At 43.5% G+C, this 16,866-nt stretch overlaps 1 protein-coding gene and 1 long non-coding RNA gene across 3 annotated transcripts in view; one reads left to right on the top strand and one right to left on the bottom strand.

Annotated features, from left to right (window-relative positions):
• The window catches only part of ZNF292 (zinc finger protein 292), a 74,706-nt gene extending 65,290 nt beyond the window's left edge, over positions 1 to 9,416 (bottom strand). The window contains exon 1 of one of the 2 annotated variants that reach the window (XM_006133325.5): positions 9,111 to 9,416. In XM_006133325.5, coding sequence (XP_006133387.3) covers positions 9,111 to 9,272 — 162 coding nt within the window. In that variant the 5' untranslated portion in view covers positions 9,273 to 9,416. The remainder of the gene's footprint in view (positions 1 to 9,110) is intronic. The other variant, XM_006133326.5, reaches the window with a different exon arrangement.
• Positions 9,417 to 9,471: 55 nt separating this feature from the next.
• LOC112547488 (uncharacterized) lies at positions 9,472 to 14,358 on the top strand. Its single transcript, XR_012902593.2, has 3 exons — positions 9,472 to 9,610; positions 11,038 to 11,122; positions 12,437 to 14,358. It is a non-coding gene; the product is annotated as an uncharacterized LOC112547488 (long non-coding RNA).
• Positions 14,359 to 16,866: the final 2,508 nt, after the last annotated feature.

Raw genomic sequence — 16,866 nt, 5'->3', positions numbered from 1 at the left:
ATTTACAGATAAGTGAACTGGGGGACTGTCTTTGAACCAAACATAGTGAGTTGTCTGAGAGTTTATGGCACTTTCCAGAAATGTAGGATACAGAAGGCAGATGAGCTTAGAAGAATGTATAGTGTATAGGATGAAGTTGGTCAGAATTCAAGGCGGTAGGGTTTTTTTTTTGTTTAAATCCCCCTTTCTGAACTTTCACGTAACAGCAATTGTTTTTGTACCATTCATCTCAGAAGTTATTAAATGCAATCATATTGCAGTCACTATTACTGCTGAGGTGATTCAACGAGAATTAATTCTTGAACCTAATCTTGCATGAAGTACAACAAAAAAAGTCTGCATTACCATGTTCTAAGCAGCAGTTTTTTAAAACACTGAGAAATTGTTCCCCCAAACTTCACCCTGTTGTAACATACTATCGGTTTAGAAATGAGTAGCTAAAATCATGCATTGTTAAGTGCTTTTGATCTCCTTCGGATTTCAGTCTCCTTTTCTCCTGATCAGTTCAGTTGTGTAACTGGTATCTTTATATCCTTATGCTTTGAAATTTGAATCCATATCACATTGACTGTAGGGATCGCTATTCAAGTTTTCATCTCACTAATCTTATTTATCTGTTTTTGTGTTGTTTGTAGCAAGCTGTTCCAGTATCTCATTGATTCCTGAAATTCTACCATGTTTCAGAAATGCCTATTATGTTAATTCATCCACTGCCAGAATCTATTTCACCTATTTTTGTTTAAGCATCTTGGATTAGTTGAACAGTTTTCTTGTTTAAGCATCTTGGATTAGTTGAACAGTTTTCTTGGATGCATTCCTATTTTTGTTTAACTTTTTACTTTAACTCTTGACTCATATTTAGTTGGTGATCCACTATGACCTTCAGATACCTTTCTGCAGTACTCTGTCCTAGGCTGTCATTTCCCATTTTGTAGATGTGCAACTGATTGATCCTTCCTAAAGTGGAATACTTTGAATTTGTCCTTATTGAATGTCATCCTATTTACTTCAGATCATTTCTCTAGTTTGTCCAGATGATTTTGAATTTTAATTGTATCCTCCAAAGCACTTGAAACCCTTCCTCCCCACAACTGGATATCACCGTAAACTTTATAAGTAAATCTCCATCAATGACTTAGATAATAGCATAAAGATATTGAAAATAACTGGACTCAGAACAGATCCACATGGGACCCCACTTAATGTATCCTTCTAGCTTGACTGTGAACAATTGATAGTTACTCTCTGGGAAAGGTTTGTAAGTGGCTGGAGAAACTCTCTTATAGTTCCATCTAGGTTTTAGCTGCCTATTTTGTTAATGAGAAGGTCACGCAAGACGATATCCAAGGTATTACCAAGTCACCATACATCACACCTATTGCTTCTCCCCATCCATAAGTCTTATTACCCTAGCAAAGAAAGCTATTTGGTTGATTTAACACTATTTATTTTTTATAAATCCATGCTCACTGTTACTTATCACCTTATCTTTTTATGTTTGCAGACTGATTCCTTATTTGCCTAATCTTTCCAGGTACTGAATTTAAACTGATTGAGCTATAATTCCCCATTCCTTTTTGTGGATACTGTATTTGCTCTTTTCCAGGCCTCTGGAATTAGCTCCATCTTTCATAACTTTTAAAAGAATCACTAATGGTTCAACTATCTCCTCAGTAAGCTCCTTGAGCATTCTAGGATGTATTTAATCAGACCTTGATTACCTGAAGACATCTAACTTACCCAAGTAATTTTTAACTTGTTCTTTCTCTATTTTAGCCTTTGATCCTACACCTCATTTTCACCAGCATTTACTATGTTAGACATTTAATTACCATTAAACCTTTTTGGCAAAAACTTAAATAAAAAGTCATTTCCCAAATTCTCTGCAAATTGACTACGCAGTGTTCTATTTTCTTTGCCCAGGAAGCTAAAATTGATCAAGTAAACTTAGATAAAAATTGCTATGCTCCTTTCATGTATGCTCAGATAAAAATAGCTCAGATAAGTCTTGATAGAATAGCATTGAGTCGTTAATAATTCCTCACATCTAGGCAATATATTTTGAACATTTAGGGTCTGGGTTTTTCATAAATAAAAACATTGAGCTTCATGAATGTGATAAGGGAATACAACTTCAAGAGGAGTTTGACCACTTTGTGAAGGGGGAGGAAAAAAAACCCTTGTAATGGTTCTTTTATGGACAGTATATTAACTTCAATTACTCTTTACATGTGATGATCAAGAACATAACAGGGCAACAGTGGACACTGGTTCAAAGGCTGGTTCTATATGACCTAAAGTCAAGTTCTAGATGTCGAATGGGATTTCAGTTTGCAGATGTAGTGTGAACTCTGCCTTGTTCCCCTCTCCCCCCAACACCTTTGACTGACAAAAGTTTCATCAACAGAAGAGCTGCTATAAACATAACCTATGTGAAGCTGATGACATGAGGCTGTGATAAGGCACTCTTCTTTCCAGAAAACTATGCAAGGAGATTACACAGAAACTGTCCCTCCCCAAAAAAGTCAAAGAAGTTGCATCATGGTTTGAGAGTATGAGTGCAGCACCATTTCTGAAGGTATATCTTATTCTTATGGAATCAGAAGTGGATTCTTTCCTGGATTCCTGAAAAGTCTATAAATTCAATATCTTGAATTTTGGTCTGGAAGTCCAAGGATCAATTATTCTAGTCTGAACTTCATAAGATCCAATCATATGCTGAAATCTTAAGTCAGAATATAGTCCAAAACGTAGAATAAAAGGAAACAAGCTGATATCCTTAAGAGTCAGATGAACAGAAAACTCACAAGGATATCAGAGAAATATCAGAGAAATATCTTGATCTTATCAAGCCTACCCACTCAGGAAGAAGGAAGGAATTCACTAGGTGACCATAACATTTAAATGATATTGTATATTTTCCATGCTTTCCTTTCTCAGAGACTGACATGTAAAAATTTGGTTATTTATTGTTGATTAAAGCAAATCGATATGTACTTATTCCTGAAGATGGACTGTCTGATTTCCTGATTCTGTTCCTTATCTCGAGGGAAAATGCATGTTGACTGCCACTGGACTGAAATGCTGAATGCCCTATACGAAAGCAACTTTTATCTCAATATATAAAAAAGTTTTTCCTGTCGTGTGACAATGTTGTCATTCTCTCTAACCACAAAAGTGGCCAGAGAGAGGGGAGTTGGAGAGCATAGCGAGCACAGGGCTCACCCTGTGCATTTATCTGTATTATAATAGTGCCCAGGGATTTGAATAAAAATCAGGGCCATGGTGTGCTAGACTTTCCCAAACAGTCTTTCCCAAAACAATTAACAATTTACTGAGAACTTCCATTGTTCAGCCCATTTTCAGAGAATCTTTAAGACTTACGCTTCAAATATTCTACCCCACCTCACTTTATGCAGACTACTATTCAACTGTCTCAACAAGTTTAATCAAATACACTTGAACTGCTGTAATCTGGGTTTCCATGATCTGGGAACATCTGTGGTTCAGACCCTGGCAGGAGAGGAGGAAGTGGCTCTGTGTGCTGACATTTCTCCTAGGCTGCCCAGGTTGGGGGAATGGCAATACAGGAAAAATGCTAGTCTGAAGGCCCTCCCATACCTTGCACCCTCACCATACTCCTGCAGCCTCCCTCACTGACTCTACACTCCCACTCTCCTTCATTATGGCAAATACCAATGGTCCATAAAACTCCATAATCCAGTATAGTGTATTTCCCAAGGTTGTGGGATTAAGAGGTTCAAGTGTAGATCAATTTCCCACATAGCTCTGAATTTCAAACTGTTCACTGTCATCCTCTTTTCTGGGGCATACAATTTCCCTGAAAGATTTGCGTGAACCATCTATGCTCCCCAGCCTGTCACACAGAAATTCACGAATGTTCACACCACTGATGCCATGGTCAACAGTTTCCCTCTGGAAATACTTTTGGAATTTACCAAATTAGGGAATGCACCACAGTATGATAAACTGTGATGTTATAATATATGGACATCTACAGCGATCTCAGCTTAATACAAACAATGCTTAGACATGTTTCACATGGAATTGGAGTTCCAGGTCCTTCCCTTCACCTCTCAAAGAAACTGCAGTGCTGCAGAGCTCAACTTTGGCAGATGGAGAGGCAGAATAGGAAGGGAAGAGAATTCTGTCAGTCAAGGCATTGGGCACCAGCCAAAAAGGTTATTTGGATTGTTCTGGCCCAGATTTGAAATGTTATTTTAGTCTGTTCCCAATGGATGAGTTTGCAAATAACTGGAAAACAATGCCAGTAAGACACAGAAAATCTACCCGGCATAAGAAAGATCTGATGGAAGTGAAGTGCTTTAGTATGGCACAGTGTATTTAGAGATATGTATAAATTATGTAAAGAATGTTTGGATAAACTATTAGGTACAGCAAAACTTGGTAATTCTTTCTGTAAATGCTGACATATATATACTTGAACAACAAACTGCTATGAAAGGCAGAGATAGCTTTGATGGCATAATGGAAAGACATTAAAGTATGATTAGAATAGCAACTTACTGATTATCTATTTTTTAGTTTTGGTTAGCAGTAGGTTCTTATTTAACAAATCTTGCTCTTTGCGTGTGTATTTATTCCAAGTCATATTAGCTTACTTTTAATTATTAAAGTATTACTACTAATACTGTAATATTGCCATGTGATTCCATTCAGTGACTATTTCCAAAAGAGCATGATGTTAACATTACTGTTAGTGTGAACAATGTCAATCATATTTAAGGTCATGGTAGCTGACTATGATTAATCCTGATTGGCTAACATGTTTTTCTAATTAATGCATTTTCCAAGTATAATCTAACCTAAATTTGTAAATCTTTGGGGGAGGGATACTCTTTGTTATTGGTTTATACAGCACCTTGTACAAGGGATTCCCAATCCCTGAGATTACTAGGTACAACTGTATTATACTAATATACTGAAGTTATTATTTGTAAAGCAAGCAGATATGACTCAAAATACACATAGGGAGCAGATATGTTGGATAAGCATGTTATTTTTTACAGGTCTTTTTCTGACTAATTATACTTGGATAGATCATTCACTGGCTCTTCTAATCTTTTAATTATTTTGCTAGTATGCTATCAAGCTAAGGAACCTCTAAGGTTAATCACAACTAGTTAATTTTAAAAAAAATGATTGCTCACACTAAAGAGAACAATCACATTTAGCATTCTATTAGCTATAGGCTTTTAGTTAATGTTTTCTAAAAATGCATTTTCCTAGTATAAACAAAGCAAAAAATGTGTGGGTATGCAGCAAGTTTTAGAGACTGACTACACAAAATTTAGCTCCTTATTTGTCTGTCTGATAACAGCTGGCTATGTTCTGTAGGCAGTACAGCAGAAGAGATGTACAAGAGATCTGAAGGAGCTTTATACCACACAAAAGAGGTGTGGGAGAAGTGGATTAGTTGGTGAGATTAAGGCTGGATGTTAGTGGAGTAAAGGCAATAAAAAGCCTCAGATAGAGTGGAGCTAAACAGCAAAAGACATTAAAAGTAAGGACAAGAAATTTATAACAGGTGTTGTAGAAAGGAGGCAGCAGCAGGGAAAGGGGAGAAAGGGTGTGTCAAAGAAAACAGCTAGAAGAAAGAATAGAACAGCCCCATTTTCAACTAACAATGGATGCAAGGTTACAGCAGTCAATGCCCCAGAGGAGATTATACATCAGTACATTAAAGGCCAGGATTAGAGGTCTGACAGTCTGGTCAGGGACTGTAATTGGCTCTATACAGCTATAGCAAAGAGAGTTGATTTTTTAAAAAACTAAGTATTACCAAAATTATTGATAAAACCAAAGTTTGAAAATATTAATCAGAGCAGGACAAGAGTTTTCTGGAGAGTTGTCCATTCTAAACCATCAGTAACTGCAGGATCTACGTTTTCAATACAAAATTAAGTCTGTCATTTAAAATAACCTTCAAAAAAGTGAACCAACACAGATCTGTGTTTCTGAGCCTGCATACAGATTACTTGAGTGTACTTTCCCAAACAGCCTGAGTAGATTGTTTAGTGAAAGTGACAAGGGACTAGTCGCTTTTACTACTAATAGTCACACCTTGCAGTCAGCAGTAAGACGACAAGATTGTGTCAATACACATTTCCTTGTGCTTGTGAAGAATATGACCAGCAACAGAAGAATGCACTGTAGTTGGAAGCAGATCCGACGAGGGGATAAAATAGGAATATTTATTCAGATGAAAATATCTACAGTTGCATGTCATAAAGAGATGCAAGAAATATAAATCTTCATGCTTCAGAGCATAAGTCAGCTTCTAATTGTTAAAGGAAAGAAAAAATTCCTTCCCTGTAGTCTGCTTATTCTCTAATTTTCCACTACAAGTTTTCTTACCCCTTCCACTAAATCACCTAGTGCAGGCTACTGCTAGTAACATGATATTGGACTAAAGGGTCTACTGGCCTGATGGGATATGGCAAGTCCCATGTTCCTAAAAAGAATAGCTGGAGAAGCAGAAACAACTGTGGTTGTAGGTGGACTTCCACATGTAACAGTTGAGACTAGGCCTCTGGCTATTAAGCTTAATTTTTAGAAAGCAAACACATAGATTTGAAAAATTGAACTATTACTAAACCTTAATCGTGGTATCTTTGTTACAGATGATTATTTGGAAGCCAAAGAAATACAGAATGTATTTTAGACAAGGAGTTGTAATTAAGAAAGTCAAAGTCGCTCTACATGCAGTTTGAACTATTGATATGGAATCTATGAGAATAAAACTGAATTTCATTACATCAGTTGTACAGTGATAATAAAGTAACTACTACTTTCTGGGAACTGCATAGAATAATAAAGTACAGCCTAATATTCCACATATATTTTTCTTAGAATTATTAAAACACAAAGGATATGGTTCCTTCCAGTTCTATGAGATAGGATATGTGACAATGAATACTGAATACACAAAAATGTTTACTGTACGTGTATAATGAAAATGGTATGACACCATGACAAAATTGAATTTACACTGTATTTCACTCTTACAAGACCAGTAAAATTTGGAATGAAGCTATCCTATTTTTCAAGGCACGAGCAAGCGTTTACCTGAACTGTTTCAGAAAGAAATTTTCAAATCAGCTAAGGGATTAACTAGACAACTTTAATTGACGTGAACATGACTTGAGCGGCTAAATTCCTTATTTGGCTTGGAACCTCAGAATCTACTGATGAACAAGTGCACATTTTATAGCTACACTTTACTCTAATAAGTGCAGAAGTACATTTATTTCTTAATCTAACAATTTCTTACAATGGTTATAGTTCCCCCATCACAATTAAACGATCCATCTTATTTCATCCAAATTAATGCGATATATTATCTACACATCTGTTCAACCCTACCTGCTTGTTAAAATCCAAATGCCTCTAACATAACAGAACAGTTTGGATACCACAGGTAGTTTTTAAATCTTGACAATACTAAGGAGGGGAAAATGTAAGAAATTGTACTGTGATAACTAAAATATTACTTCATGCTTTTCAGATTTTGCATAGAATTATGGTTGCAAGTTTTAATTATGTGAATTTTTGATTGTTATTTGTACATGCAAAACATTCTTAAAAAAAAACCAGGAAGAATCTGTCTTTGAAATATCAGACTTCCAGCAATGCAGATTTTCTACAAAACCATTAACAACCCTTATCCAACGCAGACAACCAAACATGATATTTGAATCATACCCAGTAATTTCAAGCACCTCCACAGGAGATGGCACTACACATTTAGGCATCAGCAGATCTTCTGAGAACTCTTGTTTAGGAATCAACAGTTCAGATAAAGCAATGGGCAGTTTATTAGGGTAAGTCAGTGAAAAACTACAGTACAGATTCTTTAAAAAAAATCTGTTTGACACTCTCAAAACCTTCAGATTCTTCAAATTAGTTGTTTAAAGTAACATTGAATCATGGTGCTTTTCACCCACTGGCATTATGAATTTATGCCTTCTGTAGGTCCAACACAATGAAATCTTTCTTTAGTGGGAGCATCAGTTAACTTCAGAATCTCTCTCTTTATATTGTCCACTGATACCTGATAAGATATTTAAAAGAATAGGAAAAGAGCGAAGAAAACTTGTAGAATTTTTAGAGGGCAGGGGAGATCTAGTTTAGGAATTTACCCACACTATGGTGGCTGAATTTCCAAAAAAGCTCTCACTAGAAATGGAAGTTCTCTATCCTGCAAAGAATTCTAGAGACATATTCTCCGATTTCTGATATTTAACGCTTTAGGAAAGTCAACATGACAAATGCATTGTCTTACAGGAGATATGGGACTATTTTAACTATATAGTACAACGAAACCCGTTTAGAAGGGCTACTAGATAATAGGATCAACCTGCAAGGTTTCTACTTCAGGACTAGCCAATGCCACAGGAAGCGCTTTTCCTGCGCCAATTAGATAGAGACGGTGATACTGACAACGGGGCTCCGACAGTGTCCCACTCACTGCAGTGTGAATCCCTGGGCGCGAGCAGGAGGGGAGCAGAGCAGCGCACCCCCTCCCCCGGGCAGACCAGGCCCGGCCAGGCGGCGGACAATACAGAGGCCCAGGGGCGGTGCCGGACTCTCCGCCCGCCAGTCCCGCACTCCGCAGCTCGCCGAGTGTAAACAGGGCCCCGGAACGGAGTCTCAGCTCCTCCCCCCGGCTCGCGAGCCCTGCCAGGGAGGAGAGAGGCCTTCGCCGCCCCGCTGCTGCTCCCAGCAGGGCCGCTAGCGCCGCCGCCAGGAACAAAGGCCAGGCGAGGCGACACCAGCCCGCAGAGCACAACAAAGGGGCCCCGAGACCGCAAGAGGCCGGCGGCCGAGGGAGGGGCGAGAAATTACGGGACGGGAGCAGCTCCCGGGGCGGGGGGCGGGGCGGGCCGCTAATCCGAGGCTAGAATGAGCAGCAGCCTCCCGCGGCACCAGGGCCCGGCCGCAGCCAGCTCCGCGCGGGGCGAAGCGCCGAGCCGCTGCCTCCTCCCGCGCGCGGCGGGGCCGGCGCTGCTCTCCCGTCTCTCCCGCACACACACACACACACACGGGGGAGGGGCAGGCGGCCTGACCTGGCAGAGCTGCTGACAGTACTCGGTGGCCGCCTGCACGGCCGGCTCCGCGCTCTCCCGGAGCCCGCTCTCCAGCTCCAGCAGCCGCTCCCGCAGGCGCTGCAGCTCCAGGAGGCCGCCGCCGAGGCTACCGCTCTCCTGCTCGGCCTCCTCATCCGCCATCTTCGCACCCCGCTCCGTCGCGTACGCAACCCCCCCTCCGCACCCCGCCCCCGTCCTTCGCCGCTCGGGTCACGTGATTACACAATGCCACGTTCCGGGGAGGGGTCACGTGCGGAGGAGAGAGGCACAAACGCGCGCTCCCTCGCCCACGGCCGCAGGCTTTGGTTGGGAGGAGTGGCTGGTGTGTCGTGTCACATGACACGACGGCGCGCGCCTAGGGGGCTGGACCAGCCTTGCCACGTGATCCTCCTCCGATGGGCTTTTGGCGGCAAACAGAGAAGACGAGGCTCAGGCCCGCCTGGTTGCCTTCGCAGCGTCCTGGGTCACGTGACGTGCTGGTGGGTCGGCGGGAGAGGAGGCTGGCGCTGGCCTAGGCCGCTGTGGAGCCTCCCTCCCCTGCCACAGCAGCGTGACCTGGAGGCTGACCTAAAAGGGGGAGACCTCAGAGCCATTCCTGCCAGTCACCATTGCCTGGCGCGTGGCCTGCTGACCCGAGAGACAGGCCTGATATTTGGAGCTTTATCTTACATAGCTCCTGCCCCCCTGCCCCCCCCCATTCCCCACCTGATTTTTCATGCTTGCTGTCTCCACTCACTCTAGGGAGGAATAAAACAAAGCTCCACTTAGGAGCTTCCTGGGTGAATGGCCATTTCCCGGGTAAGGGTAGGAAAGGGAGTCTTCTAAGATTTCTTTGCAGCCTGTGAAGACAGCCCCCATCTCTAACTGATTTATTTCCAACTTGCCTAAACTGGCTTCATTGTGGTGTTTCTCTTCTATTCTGGTACTTATGCTGTCTTCACCATTGTGCTAACTGTGCTCACTCAAAGGCTACGTCTAGACTGGCATGATTTTCCACAAATGCTTTTAACAGAAAAGTTTCCGGTAAACGCATATGCGGAAAAGAGCATCTAGATTGGCAAGGACGCTTTTCCGCAAAAGCACTTTTTGCGGAAAAGCGTCCGTGCCACTCTAGATGCGCTTTTGCGCAAAAAAGCCCCGATCACCATTTTCGCCATCGGGGCTTTTTTGCGTAAAACAAATCTGAGCTGTCTACACTGGCCCTTTTGCACAAAAGCTTTTGCCCGAATGGGAGCAGCATAGTATTTCTGCAAGAAGCACTGATTTCTTACATGAGATCATCAGTGTTCTTGCGGAAATTCAAGTGGCCAGTGTAGACAGCTGGCAAGTTTTTCTGCAAAAGCAGCTGCTTTTGCGGAAAAACTTGCCAGTCTAGACACAGCCAAAGTACATTGAGTGACATCACTAACTTTTCTTATGCCTGTCTCTTTTCAAAGCACAGAAAAAAATTTGTAGGCTTGTTTAAAATATGTATTACTATCTATTTTATGACTTCAGTGCTATATAGGTCAAAACCCACACATTGTACTTAGTACAGCTTTGTGAGTTGATGTCCTATGGAAGTTCATTCCACACCTTTGGGTCCACTCCCAATAAAATCATAGAATAATAGAGCTGGAAGAGACCTCAGGAGGTTATCAAGTCCAGCCCCCTGCCCTAGGCAGGACCAATCCCAACTAAGGCACCATCTCATTATATATTTATTATTACCATTAAGGTGTTCAGCTCAAGTGTGCCTTAGAAGTGGAGTTGTTAAATGCAGTCTTATCTCCGGAGGTCTTTTAGGTGTTCTGACTCCAGACCATTGAGTACCTTAAAGATAAGGATGGAAATCTTGAATTTGAATTGATATCCTATGGGAAGCCAGTATAAAGGAGCAAAGGCAGGGTTATTTTTCTCCTTGTAGTTCATGGTGAGAAGGAGGTGTGCTACTGTGTTGGAGTTTCCTAAAAGCTGTTGCATTGGTGTGGTCCAGCGAAGAGGTGTTGAAGGTGTGTATTACTGAAGTCTGGTCATCATTTGTCATGAAGCTTGTTATTCAATTAGAGATAGTAGTGATAGTGTTCTTCACTGGTGCTGCTTTTTGTCAGCAAAGAATTCTGTGAAACACCTAAACTGTGGAATGATTTAACCAGTTATAAGTATGTATCGAACCAAAGGAGACTGCATTATAGCCAGGGCCGGCTTTAGGAAGTGCGGGGCCCAATTCGAACAATTTCGACAGGGCCCCGCAGCAATTTTGGTTGAGAAAAATAAATAAATAAATCCGCACACAAAAAATCCCCAGCTACCTCCCCCGCAAAGCCCTGGATGTAGCTAACACCCCCACCCCTACCACTCCACGTGGTGCAGGCGGTGTGTTCAACTCACACCTCCTGCAGTGCAGACAGCCGCCGTACTCTTCTGGGGCTGACACCCCCTCTCACAGCATGCCTGGCACACTTCTGGGGAGGGGCGGCAAGTTTGTATAATTTTTGGTGGTGTCCCATTAGCCACACCCTCTGACCCCTGTTAACCATGCCCCTGACCCCCATTAACCAGGCCTCTGGAGGTAACACTCTCGGGGAAGATGGACACATGAGAAGTAAAAGGTATCATGTCACCCCTCTTGAATGACTTTTCCCACCATCCTCCTACCAAGAGGGATTAGTTTTGACCCCACTACCCCCCCCCCATGCAACTATACTGCAATTGCATTAACCCAATGTGTGTGACATTCACTCAGGGGTAGAGAGGCTGGGGGAAGTGTTCCCTCTAAGGCTATGTCTACACTCGCGGCTTCTTGCACAAGTACAGCCGTTCTTGCGCAAAAACCCACAGAGTATCCACACTGCCCACCTGCTCTTGCACAAGAGCATTTACAGTACAGCGTGGTAAAGAGAGGGTGTCTTGTGCAAGAGCTACACTCTTTTCTAACAGGTGTAAGCTCTCTTGCGCAAGAGGGCAGTGTAGATGCTCAGTAGGGATTTCTTGCGCAAGAAACCCCTATGGCTAAAATGGCCATCGGAGCTTTCTTGCACAAGAGAGCGTCCACATTGCCATGGATGCTCTTGCGCAAAAGCACAGCTCGCACATGGCAGTGTGGACATGTTCTTGTGCAAGACTTCTTGCTCAAGAACCCTTGCGCAAGATGTTCTTGTGCAAGAAGCCACCAGTGTAGATATAGCCTAAGTGTTTCCTCCCATGAGCAGAATGAATTCTGTTGTGCAGCAGTACTGAGTTCATGTGGCTTGTTTGTATGTGCCACTGTGGCACCCAAGTTATTGATACATATTTTATAAACCTTTACCTTTTCTCTCTGCCAGGAACGGCCCGAGGCCGGCTGCAGCAGCTGGCGCCTTAGGTGGGGCTGCGCAACCGGCGCCCCTGCCTGAATGGCCATCAATGGCCATGACGTCATCACTCCCCGTGACATCATCATCAGGCGCCCGGGCCAGCAGCGCCCTAGGCAACTGCCTAGCTCGCCTAGGCTCATGGGCCGCCCCTGCTCTCTGCTGCCATGTCTCCTCCCCTTGCTCCATCAGCTCCCCTGGTGCCTGCTGCCCCCCAATTCCTCACCCTCCTCTGCTGTCCTGACTCCTGCCCTTCTCACTGCCTTCAGCCTTCCTGAGACCTGCCCCCCTCCACCAGCCCTTCTCAGCCCCCTGTGCCCACTCCTCCAGTAGCCCCACTCTGATCATGTGAGCTACCCCTCCTCATCCCTTCTTCTAAGACCTCCCTTTACACACCTGCCCTGCCTCTCTCCTCTGGTGCTGGTCCCTCCCCTGCAGGTGTCTGCCCTTCTGCTTCACCCCCAAAATCCCCTGGCACCTGCACCCTCCTGGTGCCTCCCCCTTCCCTCACTGCCCTTGCCCCCTTTGCCCTCTTTCCCCCTGATGCCCACCCCCTTACCACTCTCTGCCCCCATTCCCCTCATGCCCCTCTGTGCCCTCACACATGACTTGCTCCATCCCCACCTTTCTCATGCCCACCCCTTCTTTCAAGCCTTCTCCCAGCACCTCCCCTTCCCCCCTCTAGCCCCCAATGCCCTTACCCTCGCCTCTTGCAGCATCACCCTGTCCCCCCTCCCACTGACACCTCCCCTCCTGCCCCTTTCCTCATTGTCTCCACTTGGCCCCCTTGCATTTGTCTCTCCTCCACCCTGTCTCTTTGTACCTTCTCCTTTCTTCCCTCTCCCCCTCCATACAAACCCCTTCCTCTCCCACCCCTTCTCCTATTTTCCCCTTCCCCCTCCTCTCAAGCCCGTTCCTCTCCTTACCTTACCTTCTGCCTTCCACTTTGTGGGGCCGGAGTCTGCGCTTGGGCCCCAGAAGTCCCCCGACTCCAAACTCAGAGTTAGGCTGTGTGGCACAACTCAGTTTTAAAGTCCTGGACTGTGATGTCACGTCGTGCCCAGGCGTATCCCCACTTACCTGGGAACGTCGCGCATGGCAGCAGCCGGCAATGGGGAGCTGGACTGAAAGCTGCACACGGCAGGGATGGGCTGGGGATGGGGATGGGGCTGGGGATGGGGGAGGATGCTCGGGCCGGGGTGGGAGGACGCATGGGGTGGCCAGGGTCCACTCCAGGGAGGGCCAGGGGAGAGACCCAGCTCCACATATTGATGGAGCAGGGCCCCCGGCTCTGAATATTGGAGCATGAGCACCACAAGCCCATATAACTCGCTGCCCATGCTTCTGGGTTCAGGGCACTGGGCCCCTTTAGGTGCAGGGTCCGATTCCAGGGAATTGGACGAATCAGCCTAAGGCCAGCCCTTATTATAGCTACAAGCTGTTCAACGTGATTCCCTGTTATAACCAACCTGTTGTTCAGTCATGGGCTGCCTTTTGGCCAAGCACTGGGCCATTTTAGTGACTGTTGAGTTATCATGTGCAGTGAAGGAAAATAGAGCTGTGTGCTCTTTGCACATTGTTGACACTTCTGTCTGTGTTGTCTTATCAATTCTTAGTGGCTGCTGCATGCCCATGATGCATAGGTTGAGAAAGAAAATTCATCTTTGTGGGACTGCACAAATAATGGGTCTGGAGGTGAAGACATTCAGAGCATTTCTTTCAAATATCGTGTTCAACGCTTTATTTCTTTGTCAAAATTGGACGTCCAAACTCTCCAGCCAGCGAACAACGTTGCTGAATGTGTGCATGAAGCTGGATTTCACCAGTTATGATGTAAACTTCAAAGAAATGTGCAAAAAGATTCAGCAGCAGTCCCATTAAAATCTGAGTATAATGTTTCATTTATGCTATTATTAATCATATAGTCAATTATCAGTCATATTAAGTTGTATGTTTTCTGTCATGCACATGAGCATTCTTATACTGTGCTTTGTTGACCACTTGTTCTGAATTTTGATGTAGTTTGGCTCTTTGATTTGAAAAAGTTGCCGACTGCTCCTTTAAGCAGACCTGAAGCAGGTTCAACCTTCAGTGACCTGTTGCCTCCCTAAATGGCCCCCCCAGCCTTTAAGCCAGGTTCCAAAATACAGACATTCCAGTCCTCAGGTTAGGCAGAGGTTCTGTTACACTATCGTCAAATATATACTCATTATCAGTTATTTCCCACCAGTTACAGAATTCTCTGTCCTGCTCACCTAATTCATTTATCTGTCTGTTTCTCTCATGCAAACACATATACATGCCACATCCACCACACTTTACATTTCCTATGGATTGGAATTAAGCCATAGTCTTATTTCTGTCAGCTATGTTGTTTATGTGAAAATGTTAATTTTGTCAAGTATGATATGACTTGAAGGGCACTTTAATTTACAGAATATTCTGCCTTTGTATTACAAGAATACATACATGCCAGAAACAGAAAATAGCAAGTCTAAACACTGGATAGTAAAACATACAGGAGATTATGCAGATGAAGAAGAACTAATTTTAATTTTATTTTAAATGTTCAGTTTTGACTGTGGCTTTCAGTTAATATTTCTTTTGCGTTCATAAGTTCAAGTCCATTGCATCTTTTTGAAAGAAGGTCAGATTCTCAGTAGGATTTTTTTTAACTCCACAATGAATTTAGAAAGACTAGTAATTCCCCATTATCAGTGCAGTTATTTCAGAATTAATGGCTTTTAGACCCTAATCCTTTACTTATTCATGTGTTTAACTTCACACACATGAGTAGCTGAGTTCAATGGAGCTATTAACACGGGTAAAGTTAAGCTTGAGTGTGTCAGAAGGACTGACCTTTCCTATATTGTCATCACCCTTATATAGCTTTTGCTCAGTGCTTCAGTCTGCCTCATGTGCATACGGTAATTTTCAGCCCACCAGATTCCTGAAATGCTGGATGTTATATGAGGATAATTCTGATAAATTTCATCACTGAATAGCAGAAAGCAACCAGGAAGAAAACTGGGGGGAAAAAATAATGTTTCTTGTTAAGCATGAGTTATATATTGCTCAAAAGGACAGGACTCGTTATTGAATCGTGGCAATCCTAAATAGCCATGATTAGGGTTGCCAGGTGTCTGGTTTTGAACTGGACAGCCTGGTATTTGAGCTTTCTGTACGGGAAACAAATTGAGAAAATACCGGACATATAAATGTCTGGTATTTTCTAATTAAGTAAGTTTTATTATTACCATGAGTATCAATACGTAGTTGCATATTGCTTAGCTGGTAAACACACTCACACAGCGTGAGCGTGTCTACCAGTCAGGCAGTACGCAACTACACAGTAGAGAGGAGGGGGTGGCGCTGGGGTGTTGCTGGGATGGGAAGGAATCCCTGGGGTTGGATTCGCCCATGTGCCCCGCCGGGACCGTGCATGGGATGGGCAGCACTCCAGGATCTGCATGCGCCTGGGCCGCTGGCAGTTCCACCCCCCCCATCCCGATCCAGCCCTGCTCCCTCCGGCTCCCTCCCAGCCAGCCCCGTTCCCTGCCGGCTGGGTCCCCTTGGCCAGCCACGCTCCTCCCAACCCCCTCCTGGCCAGCCCTTCTTCCCACCGGCTGGTTCCCACCCCCATCTCTCCTGGCCAGCCCCACTCCCATCCTGGCTGTTCTCCCCACCCTCCCCCGATCTGTGTCTGGTATTTTTTTGAAAGCATCTGGTAACCCTAGCCATGATCACTGTGATAAAACTCAAATTAACTCTTGTTGGGTTTGAGGGGTTTTTTTGGTCTCATCCTACCTTTCATGTATCTGGGTTATCAAAAATTGTAGCATTATTTTCTTAGCAGTTTTGGGATTTTTAAGGTTGGCCTGTCAGAATTAGGTTAAGTAAAAAAAAAAGGAAAAACAAATTAGTTTGAAAATTTTAATATATACAGCTCAATAGTTCAGACAATGTGCGTTTTAAAGAATGAACTTGCCAAACCACTGACAACTGCATACAGAGAATTGAGGTGGTATCAGTGCATGAGATAACAAATGGGATAACAAACAAACGAAAAAAGAGTGATCCTGACACTGTGAATGCAACATTTTGATGAATGCCACAGTACACTCTAGGGTTAAATCCTAATTTGGTTTCAGTATAGGTTTGTTAATTTAAATTAAGATATGCCAGTTTATGCCAACTGAGAATCTGGCTCAAAATATTTTGACACAATGTAATATCTTTCTCTGATTGCCTGGGTATATTCTGCAGGCAGTAGCGGTTCTTTATAAATGAGTAGATATTCAAGGACCAGCTTTTCTTCTGATATGCACAATTTCTAAAAAGAATTGCTCTCCGCCCAACCAACAATAAAAATGTTCCAAAATTTAATTGCTTATCCCAACAGC

This window comes from Pelodiscus sinensis, chromosome 3 (assembly GCF_052426305.1).
Source record: "Pelodiscus sinensis isolate ZL-2025 chromosome 3, ASM5242630v1, whole genome shotgun sequence".
Classification (NCBI taxonomy): Eukaryota; Metazoa; Chordata; order Testudines; family Trionychidae; genus Pelodiscus; species Pelodiscus sinensis.
This window is presented reverse-complemented; position numbering and strand designations above follow the sequence as displayed.